At 49.8% G+C, this 14,573-nt stretch overlaps 1 protein-coding gene across 1 annotated transcript; it reads right to left on the reverse strand.

Moving 5' to 3' along the window:
- Positions 1-6,440: 6,440 nt before the first annotated feature.
- Positions 6,441-12,339, reverse strand: IRF2BPL (interferon regulatory factor 2 binding protein like). The gene has a single exon (XM_030949476.1). It carries the CDS (start codon positions 11,673-11,675, stop codon positions 9,462-9,464), a length of 2,214 nt encoding a protein of 737 aa, XP_030805336.1. The 5' UTR covers positions 11,676-12,339; the 3' UTR covers positions 6,441-9,461.
- Positions 12,340-14,573: the final 2,234 nt, after the last annotated feature.

Here is a 14,573-nt window from a genome sequence, read left to right on the forward strand (position 1 = left end):
GATGGAGTTCAAATACACATGCACACCTGTATCTCTGGATGCCTAATGCTGCTGCTGCAGAGGGTTAAAACTGAGTAGCTACAGAAAACCTCCCCTCAACACAGCATAGGAAGTGTTGAGCTATTTGACTCTTGTTCTGGCCAGCCTGAGACTGGCTCCAGAAGCATACTCTCACGGCATCTGAGCTGCATTATATTAATGGGGAATGTGCTCATTTACACCCAGGGAACATCACTACCTGTGTGTCCAGAGATGAAAATAGCCTTGGAATTACTTCCACAGGGTGTGCTGCTAGAGCTTAAATGGATTGCCACCCTGAGATTTCCTCTGTCAGTAACATGACAGAAGAAGTGTGGAGGAAATTAATTCATGTTAGAATATAGCATTTTGCTACAAGAGGTAAAGAAGAATTATTAGTCCTACACCAGCTTACAGAAGGTTCTTCTAAGAGCAGGGATACTCCAATGATATACAGCTGACATGCAAACTTGCACAAGGGAGGGGAGTGTTCACTGGAGCATATACAGGCATGTGCCCATCATATACAGACAAGTGTGCCATTTGAGACATGGAGCTGTTCAACAGAGCAGCTAGAGAAACTCCTGTGTGGTGAGTGCTATAACATTGAATTGAGACCAAATGGTCTTAAATTGTGTGAGAACTCCACTGTGAACCAAATGAAAAACCATGAGAAGTCTGGTAACTACATTGCCAGGATCCCTTAGGGAACATCAGCCAAAAAGGCTTCAGAAGATTAGTAAAAGAGCTATCCAGACCCAGACATCTTTGGACATCAAAGAAAGTTGGCGTATCAGTACACAGACATTACAGCCCTGAAATAGAACATCATTGAGAAGTCTGTGTGGTAATGGGACGGGTCCCCATCAAACTGTACAACTTAGTTTGGACAAGACCCTGAGAGTAAGGATGTGTGTGCTGCCAAGGACTGATGCCTTAAATGCCTGCAGCAAGTAATATAAATATGGTGATTCTCTGTGCTGGGAAGGAATCAGGCAATTCTACAAAGCTCATCTGAGGAGGAAATGGTTTGGAGCAGGTGACAGCCTACAGTTCCCACAGACTCAGACCAAGATAAGAGCATGAAGGGCCTGCTTCAAGCAGGGAAATAACCTTGCTCTAATCTGATCCCTTGCTTCTAAGGTTTGAAGAATTTTACTGGTTTTAAGTATCTTCCATCTTTTCTGAGCTGGAGGACATATCTGACAGCTACACATGTGCTGGTCAAGTGAGGACGAATACAACTGTATTTACATGTTCTATGCTGGAAGGATTATTTTCCTTAAAATATTAGAAGATAAATCTTTAATTTTACCTAAGTCCTCATTTACAACAACAGAAGGGAATTCTGGGAGGTTTTAAAGCGACTTTAACCCGATGTTGTTGTTTTCAATAGAGGAGCTATTAAGAACTTTCATTGTTATATAGTTTATGTTGTAAATTATTTCCATAGCAACCCAACCATGTCATATATTCTGGGCTATCACTCAGAGGAAGAGGGGATGGGAAAAGCACAGAATAGAGACTACAGAGCAAAACCTGTCCTGATTATTACCTGAATCTTGAATGTTCTTTTTAGTCCAATTTGTTTAAGCAGTATTTATTTGCAGGCAATGTTGAGGATCCAGCCAGGCTGCACCTGCCTTCCCAGGCATGCTCAAACACAGTCTAGGATTGCACATCTTCAAGGGAGAGCAGGGTGGGGTTCCTTCAAATGACAGAACCTTCTGCAAGGAGGAAGCTTCAAGCTGTAACTTGCAAAATATGTACTGTAAAAATCCAGCCATCAGAACACAGAAGATCTATGCAGAGACCTGCAACTAATCACGCAAAAACCTGAAAGGAGCTGCTCTTTGTATTAAGCATGTGCAGTGCAGTTCTCAAGAAATGCTGTCATCAGTTCTAGCATGAGGAAAGACAGGTACAAAAAAGCATGAGAATTTCTGCTTTGCTTCCTGGTATGTAACTGTCACACAAGCCACTAGACATTCTATCAAGGCTGCTGACTAATTGTTAGCAGAATGTGACTAGATATCCACAGATCACACAACTGATACTGTCCTTGGTGCCCGCACCTCTTGCTGCCTTCCCCTTCAGCAGAAATGGTGCAGTGAGCACAGCTGAATGAGTTCAGTTGGATTAACAGAAAAGTTGACTGCTGGATGGGAGGGTGAAGAGCTGGGCGTTGGAGTCAGAGAACCACTCAAAACCACAGCAAATGTTTGGCAAAAATATGTATATACATAGCAAGGTACAGCTCTTGAAAGGCTGCATCTTTTTGATAAGATACACAGTATAATCTTTAATTGCAGGAGATGGGATACAATAAATGTGCCAACTGGCCCTTCTTATCAATGCAGTCTGAATTCTCCAGGGAGGAATTATCTTTACATGTAACAAGGAGTCAAGAACATCAACAATACTTGAGCAAGTAATAAAAAATACTCCAAAATTTACTGCTGCAGGAAGACAAGAGCTCTCTCAGTTGTTTTAATCACAGATGTTTTTTGCCTTGTCTTTTTATTTTACAGAAATCAGTTATAGACATTGAGTGAGTTTTAAGAGAAAATGTCTAGCATATCAAGCTAGATCAAATACGCTTTCAACAACTACAAGTCAGTGGCCCATATTTTCCAGTAGCAGACCAGATATTCAGGCTTCCCACTCCTTCCCTAATTTTGCCCCTAGCTCTTACATACATCAAACCTACAAAAGTGTATTGTCCTTACTCCAACAGTGTGCCAGTCTGGACATGTTTGAATGAAAACCTGAGCTCCACTATGATCTTGTCTCTTGTTGCCATGATGTGTGCAGTGAAGAGGAAGATTGCCTCAGATAATCCGGAATATAGCAATTCAAAGCAACCCCGTCACGTCTTTGATTTGGATGTGGTGTGCTTTCCATCATAGCCAAAGGGGAGCTCCTACCTCTGACACACAGGTATGCACTCTTCTTCACCCCAGCCCTCTGGATGTTGCATCAGCAAGAACAGCAACAGCCTCCAGCCTTGGAGCTATCAGAGTAAAGGGTGCACGCACGCCACAGGCAACTGGCCTGGCACTGAGCGTTGCTGTTCCCAAACACCTGTGTCACACAAGCGCTTTTCAGTTCAGCTGTGCAGTCGTTGTAACAACGTGCTTTTATTCCAGAGGAAGGGAGACTAGCATTTGGGGCAGTAACCCAATGGCTATGGTCTCCCTTATTCTGATAGGAGTTTGCCGTGTGACCCTGGCTCAAACACTTGAGATTACCCATCTGCAAAATGGATAAGCTAAAGTGGTAACTCGAGGAGTAGCTTCACCCTTTTCTAGGCACAGTTCTCAAATATGGTTAGCAAAGTCCCAGGCAGCTTTGCATTAAAAACACTTGCTTAAGGAAAGGTAAAACGCTGTTTTGGCTTCAACCCTACTCGGGGCTGTCCCCCCTGGAGAAGCCCCCTACGCCCAGAAGCAGGCTGCTAAATCAGTGGTTTGCCTGAGGAGCGAGCAGAGGCTTGCAGCAGCATGGCTGCTTTCTCTGCACATTCCTCTGGTGACGCTGCTTATTACCCAGCATGCAGATAACCCTGAGTCAAGGCTTTGGTATGAGCGGCGCTGCCAGGAGCTGCGTGCTTGGAATAGAGGGTTACAGTTTAAACCGAGGTGAAGCGCCGTCCCCAGCCAGCTGCACCCTGCCTGCCTCTCCTACTCGGCTGGAGCCAGCCACCCCTTCACCTATTTGCAGAAAAGGAGCTTCCAGTCCCTCCCCTCCACCCCATCGCTCACCCAGGGATCATTCCCATTGAGAAGCTCTCAGTCTAATAGTAATCCCGACGAATTTAGCTGCTGCTAATAAATCCCACCCTCTGCCCCTCCCAACCTGCCTCCATGCAAATCCATTTGTAGGTTACTTGAACAATAGCGGAGCTGTAATCAGCCCTCCTCTCTGGCAGCCTGCAGGGAGGGAGGGGAGGAGGATGATGACAGTGGGGAATTCTGCTCCGCTCCTTGAAGCTGCACAGACATGTTTCATGTCCCCGTTCCCATCCCCTGCGCAGAGGCGGGCAGGCAGGAGGGCAGGCAGGCAATCACATGGCTGTCTAGGTCGGCCCAACCCAGCGGCAACTGCATGCCCTGGCGACCCTCCCCAGCCCAGCCCGGTTTGATTCAGTTCGGTTCAGTCCCTGCCTAAGCTGCCATGCCGCAGCAGTGCCAAGCCGCTCCGCGCTGCGGTGGAGTTGCCAGGCTCAGCCTCCACTCCCTGAACAAAGTAAAGGGCCTTTGCGCTGGCCAAAAAAGAAATAGAAAGATACCCCAGTGAAGCAGACTTGAGCGAACGGGTGGCCTGGCACACCCAGTACCGCCGGGAGAGCAGTGCCAGCCAAAGAGAAAGGCACAGCTCTCCATTGTAGGGTCTTCGGGGACGACAGAAAACCAGAATCTTCTGACTGTTAACGATGATCGTGTAGGAAAGGGGAAAGGGAAATTCCCTGAAAATAAATTGCGATTTGCGGCAGTTCACATCTTAAAGCTTTCTTTGCAAAGGGTCATAAAAGCAGCAGCGAGTGCATATGGCCGAGCAGGGCTACGGGGGAGGGGGTGGGGCGCGGAGGGCTGTGAGCGGATGCCAAATCAGCTGAAACCTAAGAAGCTTGACCTTCCTCACCTCCACCCCTGCTCCCACCGCCTCCAAAAAACCTTGCAAGGGCGCTTCGGGAAGGCAAAGAACACAGCAGCGAGGAGAATGCCGTCTCCACCCGGAATAGGCAGGGTTGCACGGCTGTGTCAGTGAAGGGGGAGAGAGGACACTTCAGGGTAGCTACGTTCCCTCTCAGCAATGCAGACTTATACCAGCATGGTTCATTGCATCCAGCCAAGCAGTCAGACCTTGGAATCTTGAACCTACCTAGCCCAAGTAGCTCAGCCAGTCCAACCAGTCACAGACTGTTCTGGCCAGACAGACTTTTGGTGAGCATCCTCCCCCTTCCATTCACATGTCTAACTGCTGCCTTCTGCTGCTCACCCTACAGTTCCCTGAATGGCTGAAAGAGAGTGGGTTTGCTGTCAAAAACTTGCAATGACATGTACTCTCCCATGTTTCTTCTCATGGAGTTAGGCAAGTCAATTCCCAGGGAGAAGAACTGGATTCCTGCAGAACCTCCCAGTCAGGGGTGGAAGCGTAGGGCTGGGCTGCCCTGTGGCAAACACGTGGAGACAGAGATGTTTGTCTGGCTCATCAGAGGAGCCCTGTGGTAGCCTCAGTCAGTGCACACATGCCTAATTCTTTTGAGACATACATCTGGGAAAAGACTTTGTATACAGCTCTTTTTACATCACTCATCAGCAGAGGCATTTCCCTTACCAAACTGCAGTAGAGGTTTTAAGGCAGGGGCTGAAACAACAGAAGCTTGGTCATATGGTTTTCAGACACCTTGAAGATAAATCCAGCAGTGCATGTTTCTATACAGGAAGGTATAACCATGCCCTCTGCGTCTTCTGGGGGATGGTTGTAAAGACAACTCTGTAGGTACAGAAATGTTTTGGGTAGAAAATGCGTGCTGTAATGGATTCTGATGGCTGAACGCCAAGGGGGAAGCTGTTCTGCTTCAAGAATAGCCTTACAAGAGTCAGCACTACAGTGACAGTTCAATACTCTGCTGCAGATCTACAGGATGTGTCACTTTGGCAGAGAAAGAAGTTGCTAATGCACAACACAATCCATCCTACAATGAATGGAGAATGACTGCATAGAAAAAAAAAAGAGAAAAAAGAAAAAAAAAAGAAAATGGCAAGACTTAGGAAAAAGGGAAGCTGCAAGGCAACTACTGCATAGTAAGCTGGGAACCTGAGAGCTCTGAAGACAAAGCCCTTTCCCTTCAGGGGAAGAAAATCTTAGCTCACAAGACACATAAAGAAGCAGACAACCCTTTTTCCAGTGACTGCTGCAACCCTGCAAAGCTGTGCTGGCAGCCAGCCTATTTGAAGAGATTGCAGTTTCAAAACAATGTTAGTCCTGACTAGTTCAGGGAGGTGAGCATGCTCATATGCACAACATTGCTTAGCAAATAAAAAAGATAACAAAGTTTGTATTAAATTACACCAGTTACCATTGGTAAACTCAAGTTCCTGTTGGAACAGTGTAGTATTTCCCCCAAATGGACATAGCAGCTCTTCACTGCATAAACACATCTATCTCCAACTCACACACAGCTGCCAATGCTTAAAAAACAAACATCCAGTGACACACATGTTCTAACCCATTTCTAAGAAAATAGGCTACGAGGCTATTAAAAGAAATGTCAAGAATAATCTAACTGGGAAAAAAAAAACCAAACAACCAAAAAGCAAAACACAACAACCCTCCCTGGGAAAATAAACCATTTAAATACTTCCCCATTACAAGAAGGAATGAAAGCACAATAAATGACCATCTGGACAAATAAATTAACTTACACCATTTATTCAAGCAAACATTCGGCTGTACCTTAAATAACTGGCAAGTATGGGGGATGGGAGCATTACTGTAAAATACAGAAATAAGCTGAATCTCTGTACATGAGACTCACTCGACAGCTCCCCTTTCCTTCTCGAAGAAAGGTTACAACTTGTTTGTCAGCTGTGGACATCTTCAGAAAGACAAAAACCTATGGAATGGGCTCAGAGAAATGCTGGCTAATATGCCCAGACTGGCTGCTTAATGAGCCAGAGTAAAAGAAAAGGTCACATGGTTACAAAAAACCTCCATACAACAAACACCCCGTAGCTATGGTTAACTTTAATTAACTGCAGTATTACAATTCACTTCAAGCTTATTTTCCACCAATGTTTACTGCACCTTACCTTTCTTTTGCCTGCTAAAAATCAAACCAATTAGTCTCATAAGTGAGCTTATCTTTCAAAAAATAAGAGCTTTTCAAAAATGATCTGAAATTTTAAAAATCCACCAAATGGGTCTCTTTCTAGCTATAACTACTGATGAATGATTTCAAGATTACAGGAGTAGTTCTATTTATATAAATCAGGGTATTCACACTTCTGTGATACAATTAAATGTTGAATAGCCAGTAGTAGTTCTCTTTTAATAGTAGTTGCAATTCACATATGAATATTACTTCTCCTTAAGTTTAAACTTGAATTTCAACCATGTGTACAATTTTTTTCTCTGCCAGTCATGAGCTTACAATGTTAGTCTCCCTATCTCATGATTTAAAAACAAACTGCTGTGTGAGAATTGCATGTTTAGAAATAACTGAAAATAGGACCAGTACAAATCTATACTCTAAAAAACATGTAAGTTGTATCCAGCAATTAACTCAAAACATTCTTTTTCTGCATTACTTGTTTGATCCATTACATAAGAACAAGATGTTTGGAGATTTTTAAGCACTGATATACCACTTGGCAGAAAAAAAAAAATATATATACACAAAATCATTGTATGAAATCACAGATATAGTGATGCCAAATAGTAAATCTCAGAGCACCACAAACCCCACCCCCTCCCCACACACATGAAACAGCCAGTGTATCTATACAAGACTGCAAAGATCTGTAGGCACACTAAGAATATAGTCTCAAGGCTTCTACCATCCTTCCCACCAGGAATACAATTCAAGTATGTATTAAGACCAAGCAGATACCAAATGCCATCCAGACTTTCCTTTAAGCAACTATGGGGCTTTGGCGGGTGGGGATCCTTACTATTCAATAAAACCAAGAGCTCATAACCTATGATACTGTTGCATTTGGAACAGCTCTATATTCTGCTGGTCAAACTGCAAAGGATTTCTGCAGTGCTGCTGGGTTTTTTTCAGGTTTCCCCCTCTTTCCTCCATTTGCTTCACTGGAAAGGACAAAGTTCACATTAGGTTTGTTTGCATTTTCTAGCTAGCATGAGGCCTGTGTATTTACTTTGCCTGTTGATCACTTAACAGGTATTACACTGCCCCCCATCTCCAGAAAATGCCCATGTCACACAGAATTGTTAATTATATAAAGAATCACATATAATCATTGCCAAAAAGAAAGCATTCACTTCAGTGGTTAAAGGGAGCTTCCTTGCCTGAAAACACAATAAAGCCCCTGAACTGCTCATCAATTCAAGTTATGAAAAGCCAATGCCTAAATGGGGTAGCAACCCAGCAGCTGCAACACCAACTGTAGAAGCTGTTATTTCATGCTACCCTTTCTGTACTCTGTTCCACTACAGTCCTGCCTTACCATGAGTTTGTGGCTAATGTCAAACTTTGACAACCACTCTTAAAATAAACTAAAATTATTAACTATGGGATGCTGGGGTTTTTTTGTTTGTTTGTTTGGGGTTTTTTTTGTGAAAAGAAGGCTTCATTTTAAATCTCAAGCCTTACTAAATTGCACAGGCAATGTATGCATCCTGTATTGCAAACAGCTTGCAGCTGGAGAGCTAGTGGGGGGGGGAGGAGAAGGGAGGAGGAAATGAGATGCAGGAACAGTAAATAGAAAATGCTTAGTCAGCAACCGTTACTGCAACATTAAAGGTGAAATGTAAATAGGCACAGTGCCAAGATTTAAGTAAGTTTGATAACACCATCAACATCATCATCTTACTACATATTAGTGAAAATGTGCATACATGTGCCACGACTATCACAACGAACTGCAGACTCTTGGTATAATGGAGACCTTTAAAAGCCAACACGGCTTGCACATACTGCCTAAGCTTAGAGAAAAATAAAACTTGCTACTCAAGAAGTATTAATATCAATTGAATTTATTACAATTTACTAAGCTCCAAGGCACATTACAGTGTTCTGTTAACTACAGAAATGTATAAAGGACAAACAGAGCATGTTTCTCATGTACAGCATTTTGCTCTACTGTTCAAAAGCATCCGTGCATCAATAAAAGCAAAAACAAAAAACACATGAAGATTAAAAAACGTTCAGATCAATAGAAACAAACTGAAACATTTTCCTTACAAACTTGCAACAAAAAAACACCCTCCCCCCACAGCCACCCCACTGTTTTGCAACAAAAAAACAAAAACGAAAAAAAAGTGAAAGACTAACACTCAGGGCTTGTAAAACATAAGCTGTCACCATTTTTGTAGCAATTTTTTAGGCATCAACACTGGCCTTGGCAAAAAAATTTTTTTTTGTCTTTTGTGTTTTTCTTCTTCTTTCAGAGAAGTGCATACATTTACAAAAATACACACCAGCAGCAGGTAATCGCTAAGGGCTATTAACTTTGTACCTAGCCAACACACTGCCAAAGAAATGAGAACAGGTATTATGTAGTAACCAAACAATATTATATTCTGTTTAACAAAAACCAGCTCTATCCTTCAAATGAAGAAGAGTACATACCTTTGTTTCAAAATATAGAAACATACGACGAAAATAATGTCTATACATAAGACTAACTTTTGCAGTTTGTTATATTCACAATTCTACATCTTCAGGAGTCTGAAGGGATTGGATTTCTTACTCAAGGGTCTCTCTCCTTTTTCACTTTAACGTCCCCAGCTAAAATGGTCGCGATCTCGCCCTGCATAAATGCCCAAGGCACATTGGAACCGACTAGGGGGCATTTCTCTCCACTGGGGCAGTAGACTTCACCAGTCGCCCCTTGGGCCTTGATGCTCTCTCTGGAACAAGGGAAGCAGAACTTGTGGCTGGGCACAGAGGGGCACTGAACAAAGTGGGTGTCCTCCAAGCGTTCGTGGCAAATGGTGCAGCACAGGGGCCCGCTGTTGGCCATGGGGGAGTCCGGAATGTTTTGGGGGTGCACTTGGTCCATGGCGGGGTGGGTGCTGGGGGGAGGAGGGGCCACTTGCAGGTTCATGTCCCCGTTGCGGGAGGCCAGACGGCGCTGGCCCGGCACCGAGGCCGGCGACACGGGGCTGCTGCTGTTCCTGCGGGTGGACGTGGTGGAGTGCACCGAGCTGCCGTCCTTGGGCGAGTGGGCATTGCCCAGCGTGTCGGCCACCGACATGAGCGCGGCCATGGGGGACTGTCCGTTCTGGGGGGCGGACTCAGGTGGCGTGGTCCGGTTTGAGTGAGGCCCGAGGGGCGGCGGCGGCGGGGGGCCCCCACCGTGCACCGCCCCGAAGCCCCCGGCCGACATGGTGAGCTTGAGCGCTTCGCTCTGGCTGGCCATCCACTGCTGCCGCTGCTGCTCGTCGCTGAGCTTCAGAGAACCCTCGGCCGAGTCTGAGGGCTCGGGAGAAGCTTTCCTCTTGCGCATCGCCCCGCCGCCGCCACCGCCGCCGCCACCGCCAGGTCCCCTAGAGGCGGCGGCCGTGCCCTGCGCCCCGCCGGCCCCGGCCCCCGGCCGCGGGAGACTCACCAGCGCCGTGGGCAGCATGGGGCAGCTGGCGTCCAGGTAGGGCTGCGGCAGCATGTCGGCGCCCACCAGCTCCTTGAAGAAGCGCACAGACTCGGGCAGCAGGTCTCCCAGGAGCCGCCAGTCGCCAGAGCCGTGCTTCTTCTCGTATTCCAGGTATTTGAAGCCCGAGGAGAGGCCGCGACCGAAGTCCTTCATACAGTCCTGGTACATCTGCTTGGCCACGCCAGAGGCGCTGGAGAAGACGGTGCCGGAGCCGCTAGGGTACTCTATGAAGAGCTTCAGCTCATAGTCCATGCCCGGCTTGGAGACGGCGTCGAAGGCAAAGACGCGGCCGAGCAGGGCGTGATCCTTCTTGAAGCGCACCTCGTAGGGGGTGCAGCCGGCCAGAGTGAGCAGCGTGTCCCTCACGATCTTGGGCTTGCTGGCCCACTCCTCGGCCCGATTCCGCAAACTCTCGCTGAGCTCGGCCAGCGCCTCCGCGTTGCGCTGCTTCTCCTTCAGCTCCCGCTCTTGGTCACTGCTGGAAACCGAGCCCGGCCGCTTGCCGCAGGCCTCGGAGGACGAGCCGCCGCCTCCCCCGGCACCACCGCCGCAGGTGCCCCCTTGGGAAGAGGCGGAGGGAGCGGGGGGAACCCCGCCGCCGCGGCCGCTCAGGCCCCCGTGCGGCGGAGGCAGCGCCACGCTGGAGGCAGCGGGGCCGTTCAGCAGCGTCTGCGGCAGCAGGTTGGGGGGCACATTCATCTGAGCGCCGGTGGCCCCCGGGGGGAGGCCAGACACGAGCCCCCCGTGCGCCCCGCGACGGGAGGAGGAAGAGGAGGAGGAGGAGTTGGGGCTTTGCCGGTTCAGCTCCGGTGGCCCGTCCTCAGGCTGCTTGGGGAAGCCATTGGGCCCCCCCAGTCCGTTGGGCAGGCGGGCGCCATGGCTGCTGCCCAGGCTGCCCGGCGGCGGCGGGTACTCGAAGCGGCTGCGCTGCTCCGCCGCGGCGGCGCTGAGCCCGTAGCGGTCTAGGTTGGACTGGGTCAGCCCCGCTGAGGCCGCCTTGGAGGTGGCATCCACATGGTTGAGCTGCTGCTGGGCCGCCGCCGCCGCCGCTTCTTTGGCGGAGAGCGACACTGCCTTTACGCCGACCGGCGGCGGGGGGCCGGGGGAGCGACCGTCCTGGAAGCAGCCGTGCGCCCGCTTCAACTGCCGGGCCGTCTCGATCACGAACTCGATGCGGTCGGCGCCCTCATAATTAACGCAGCCCCGGCAGACGGGCTCCGTGAAGTCCCAGATCATGGCCCAGGGCATGCGGGGCAGATCGCATAGATAGCACGACTGCCTCCGCGACGAGGACACCTGCGCGGCGGACATGGTGCTGCTGGCTGGGGAGCTGCTGCCGCTGCCACCGGGGTAGGGGCTGGCTCAGTCTTCCCCCCCGGGCTGCAGTGGGGGTGGGGGGGGGTGGCTCTCCGTACCTGATCCTGTTGCCCGTTTCAGCAAGGGGGATCGTCTGCTTTTAGTTCGCTCCTGCTGCCGGGCCGGAGATGGCTTCTTCTACCTGGTCCTGCCGCTGCTGCCCCGGTGGGGTGGGAAACGATTCCACTGCTCCTCCGGGGGGCTGGCTGGGTGGGGGTCGCTTTCTAGCCGCTTCTGTTTCCCTGCGCTCTCTAGCTCTCCGCTTGCTGCTGCTCCTCCTCCAGGAGGAGGCGGAGGTGCACGGAGGAAGATGGGGGGGGGTCACCTTCCACCCGCCACGGCTGCCTCGTGAGCTTGCAGTTCGGTGCGTGCTGATCCACCGCCGTGAGCAAGACAGGGGCACCCGCACGGAGCTGTTCGGTCCCGGCAGCGGCGGCTTCCCTGAGCGCCGGCGGAGCTGTGGCAGTCCGGGAGCAGCAGCGGCGGCGGCAGCAGCGTGGCGAGCGGCGCCGCCTGCTCCTCACTCACATCCTCGCCGCTACTCGCAGTCCGAGCGCGGGGTGCTGCACGCCGCCGCGTGGGGCTGCGCGCCCCCTCCGCCGCGCCGCGCTCCCCCCGCGCCGCGACGCCCCTCCCCTTCTCCGCGCCGTGCTCCCGGCTCGGCTGCACCCGGGCGGGGCCCCGCGTCACCGCCGAGCGCCAGCGCCCCGCTCCCCTCCCCCGGCACGCCGGCGCGGAGCCCACTTGTTGCGCGGGGCGCGCATGCCCGGCGCGCTGCCCGCGCCCTCCCCGGCGCGGCCGCAGCTGGAGCGCGGCAGGGCGCGGACAGCCTGCGCTGCCGGCTATGTTTGGAAACTTGAACGCCAGATCGCGCCCTCACCCTCCTCCCGGCCGCGCTGCCGGCCCCCCGCCGCGGCACCGCGGCCAGGGCGCGCATGCACAGTCCTCGTCGTGGTCGTCGTGGTGGGTGGTGGGTTTTTTTTTTGTTTGCTTGGTTTTTTTTTTTTCCCTGACTGCGCTTTCTAAGTTCAGATGTCTCGCTTTCGGGATTTTGTAAACCCGCGGTTCGCCCCGCTTTGCTTTCGTGACGGCTGCGCGGCTTTCTGCCACCGCGACTGTCGGTGGGATTCCCGTGCGCTCCGGCTGCTGAGGCAAATGGGGGATCCCGCCTTAATATCCGATTTCGTGTTTCTCTTTCAGTGATCCCAGTGACAGAATGACACAGTTTTTGTAAGCCTGTGACTGCATCAGAAGCTCTTCCACTTTTGATTTGTTTAAACCAGCCATGTTTGCCAAGTGTTTAAGGTTGGGCTGGGAAAGATATTGCTGTGCATTGCTCAAGGGTGTAGGAGAGGCCAGGTAGGTGAGTAATCGCTGTGATCTCATCTCGCTAATGCAAAGGGACATAGGATTTCCCCGGTGTTGTGAGAACACACGGCTTTTTTTTTTTCTTCTATTTCCCCCTTTAAATAGCTAGCTAACATTTGCATAACACTGTTAACAGGCAAATTACTTAAAACAACCTCGGTTCATGCAAATAAGCCAAGAATTCATTTCGCTGGGAGGAAAACAAAATAAACCCCCCCGAAGCTTTCCTTCTCCCGCCCGCGATCTCCGAAGTTGCCCGCTCCCCGCCCGGCCCCGCGGCCATGCCGGTGCCCGTGCTGGCCAGGAGGGGCTCTGCAGAACCCGCTTTTGCTCTCGTTGCAGTCGGCGGCTGTTTTTGCAAATATCGACATCGCTGCCTGCGTCCAAAGAATAATAAACTGTCACTGCGGGGACGCGGTTGGGCCGGGACCCGGCGCGGGCGGCCACCGGCATCGCGTCACTGGCGCGCAGCCGGGCGCACGGTGCCCGCGGAGACAGCGCGCAGCGGGGGGAGGGCGGAGGGCGGGGGGGAAGCGGTCGCACGCTCGGCGAACGCGGAACCTCTCCCAGCTGGGCTGTGTTGGGTGGATTTCTTTCTTTCAGTACCTCTTCCTGATTCCTTTGTTGCTACAAACGCCGAAATCCCCGTCCATTGCAGGTTTCCCTCTGTGTTTGAAAAGAACTTAGTGTTTCTATGGCGGGGTGCCACGGCTCCCTTACACCGGCACGCTCAGCAGCCATGCAACACCGACGGGAAAAGATACCTTCTATTCGATTAATAACGTTTTGGAACTCACATGACAAAAAAACCGTTCCTTTAAATATTTCATTTCATATCACCAATATGTGTAATTTTCGTTTTTAGTTGTCTAAAGCATTTTATATGCGTCTGGTTCTAGTCTATAAAGCTGGCAAATGAATTTGATTATATGTGTGTGGAATTATTTTATAGGGAAGGCTTAATGAAATGCACACATTGAAGTTACAGAAATGGTAGGACCAGATAAAATACAGTTAGAAAATCAATTGTGACAAAGTGACTCTTTTTCAGGGGAAGCTTGTAGAAGTAGTAAGTAGAGATAGAAAAGTATTTGAATTATGTGAGTCTCCTGTATGCAAATTGGCAGAAGAAGATGCGCTAAAGGGGAGTGGATTTCACACTTAAAAATTTCACACCTAAACTGTGGGCATTACAAAAGCTTCACAGAAGTATGGCAGATGAAAGCTGGTCAAAGGAAAAGTCTTTGCTTCCAGCCACAGTGATTTAGTGATGGCTGCAGGATTTCTACACTAATATGTCTTTACTTCACTAAATAAGCATGTGTTCCCTCTGATTCATACTGGAATGTCAGTTCCTTTCCTATCCTTTTACTGCCTCACGTTGATCTTCATATGAGGAGCAGAAGTGGGCTGTGATAGAAGGTCAGCCTCTGCTTTAAAAACTCGCGTTGAGAGACCTGAAGCTTCCCCTTTATCTCGCATGTC

This window comes from Camarhynchus parvulus, chromosome 5, assembly GCF_901933205.1.
Source record: "Camarhynchus parvulus chromosome 5, STF_HiC, whole genome shotgun sequence".
Classification (NCBI taxonomy): Eukaryota; Metazoa; Chordata; class Aves; order Passeriformes; family Thraupidae; genus Camarhynchus; species Camarhynchus parvulus.

Coding starts and splice junctions, on each gene's coding strand:
- IRF2BPL (XM_030949476.1), bottom strand. CDS start 11,675: ATGTCCGCCGCGCAGGTGTCCTCGTCGCGGAGGCAGTCGTGCTATCTA.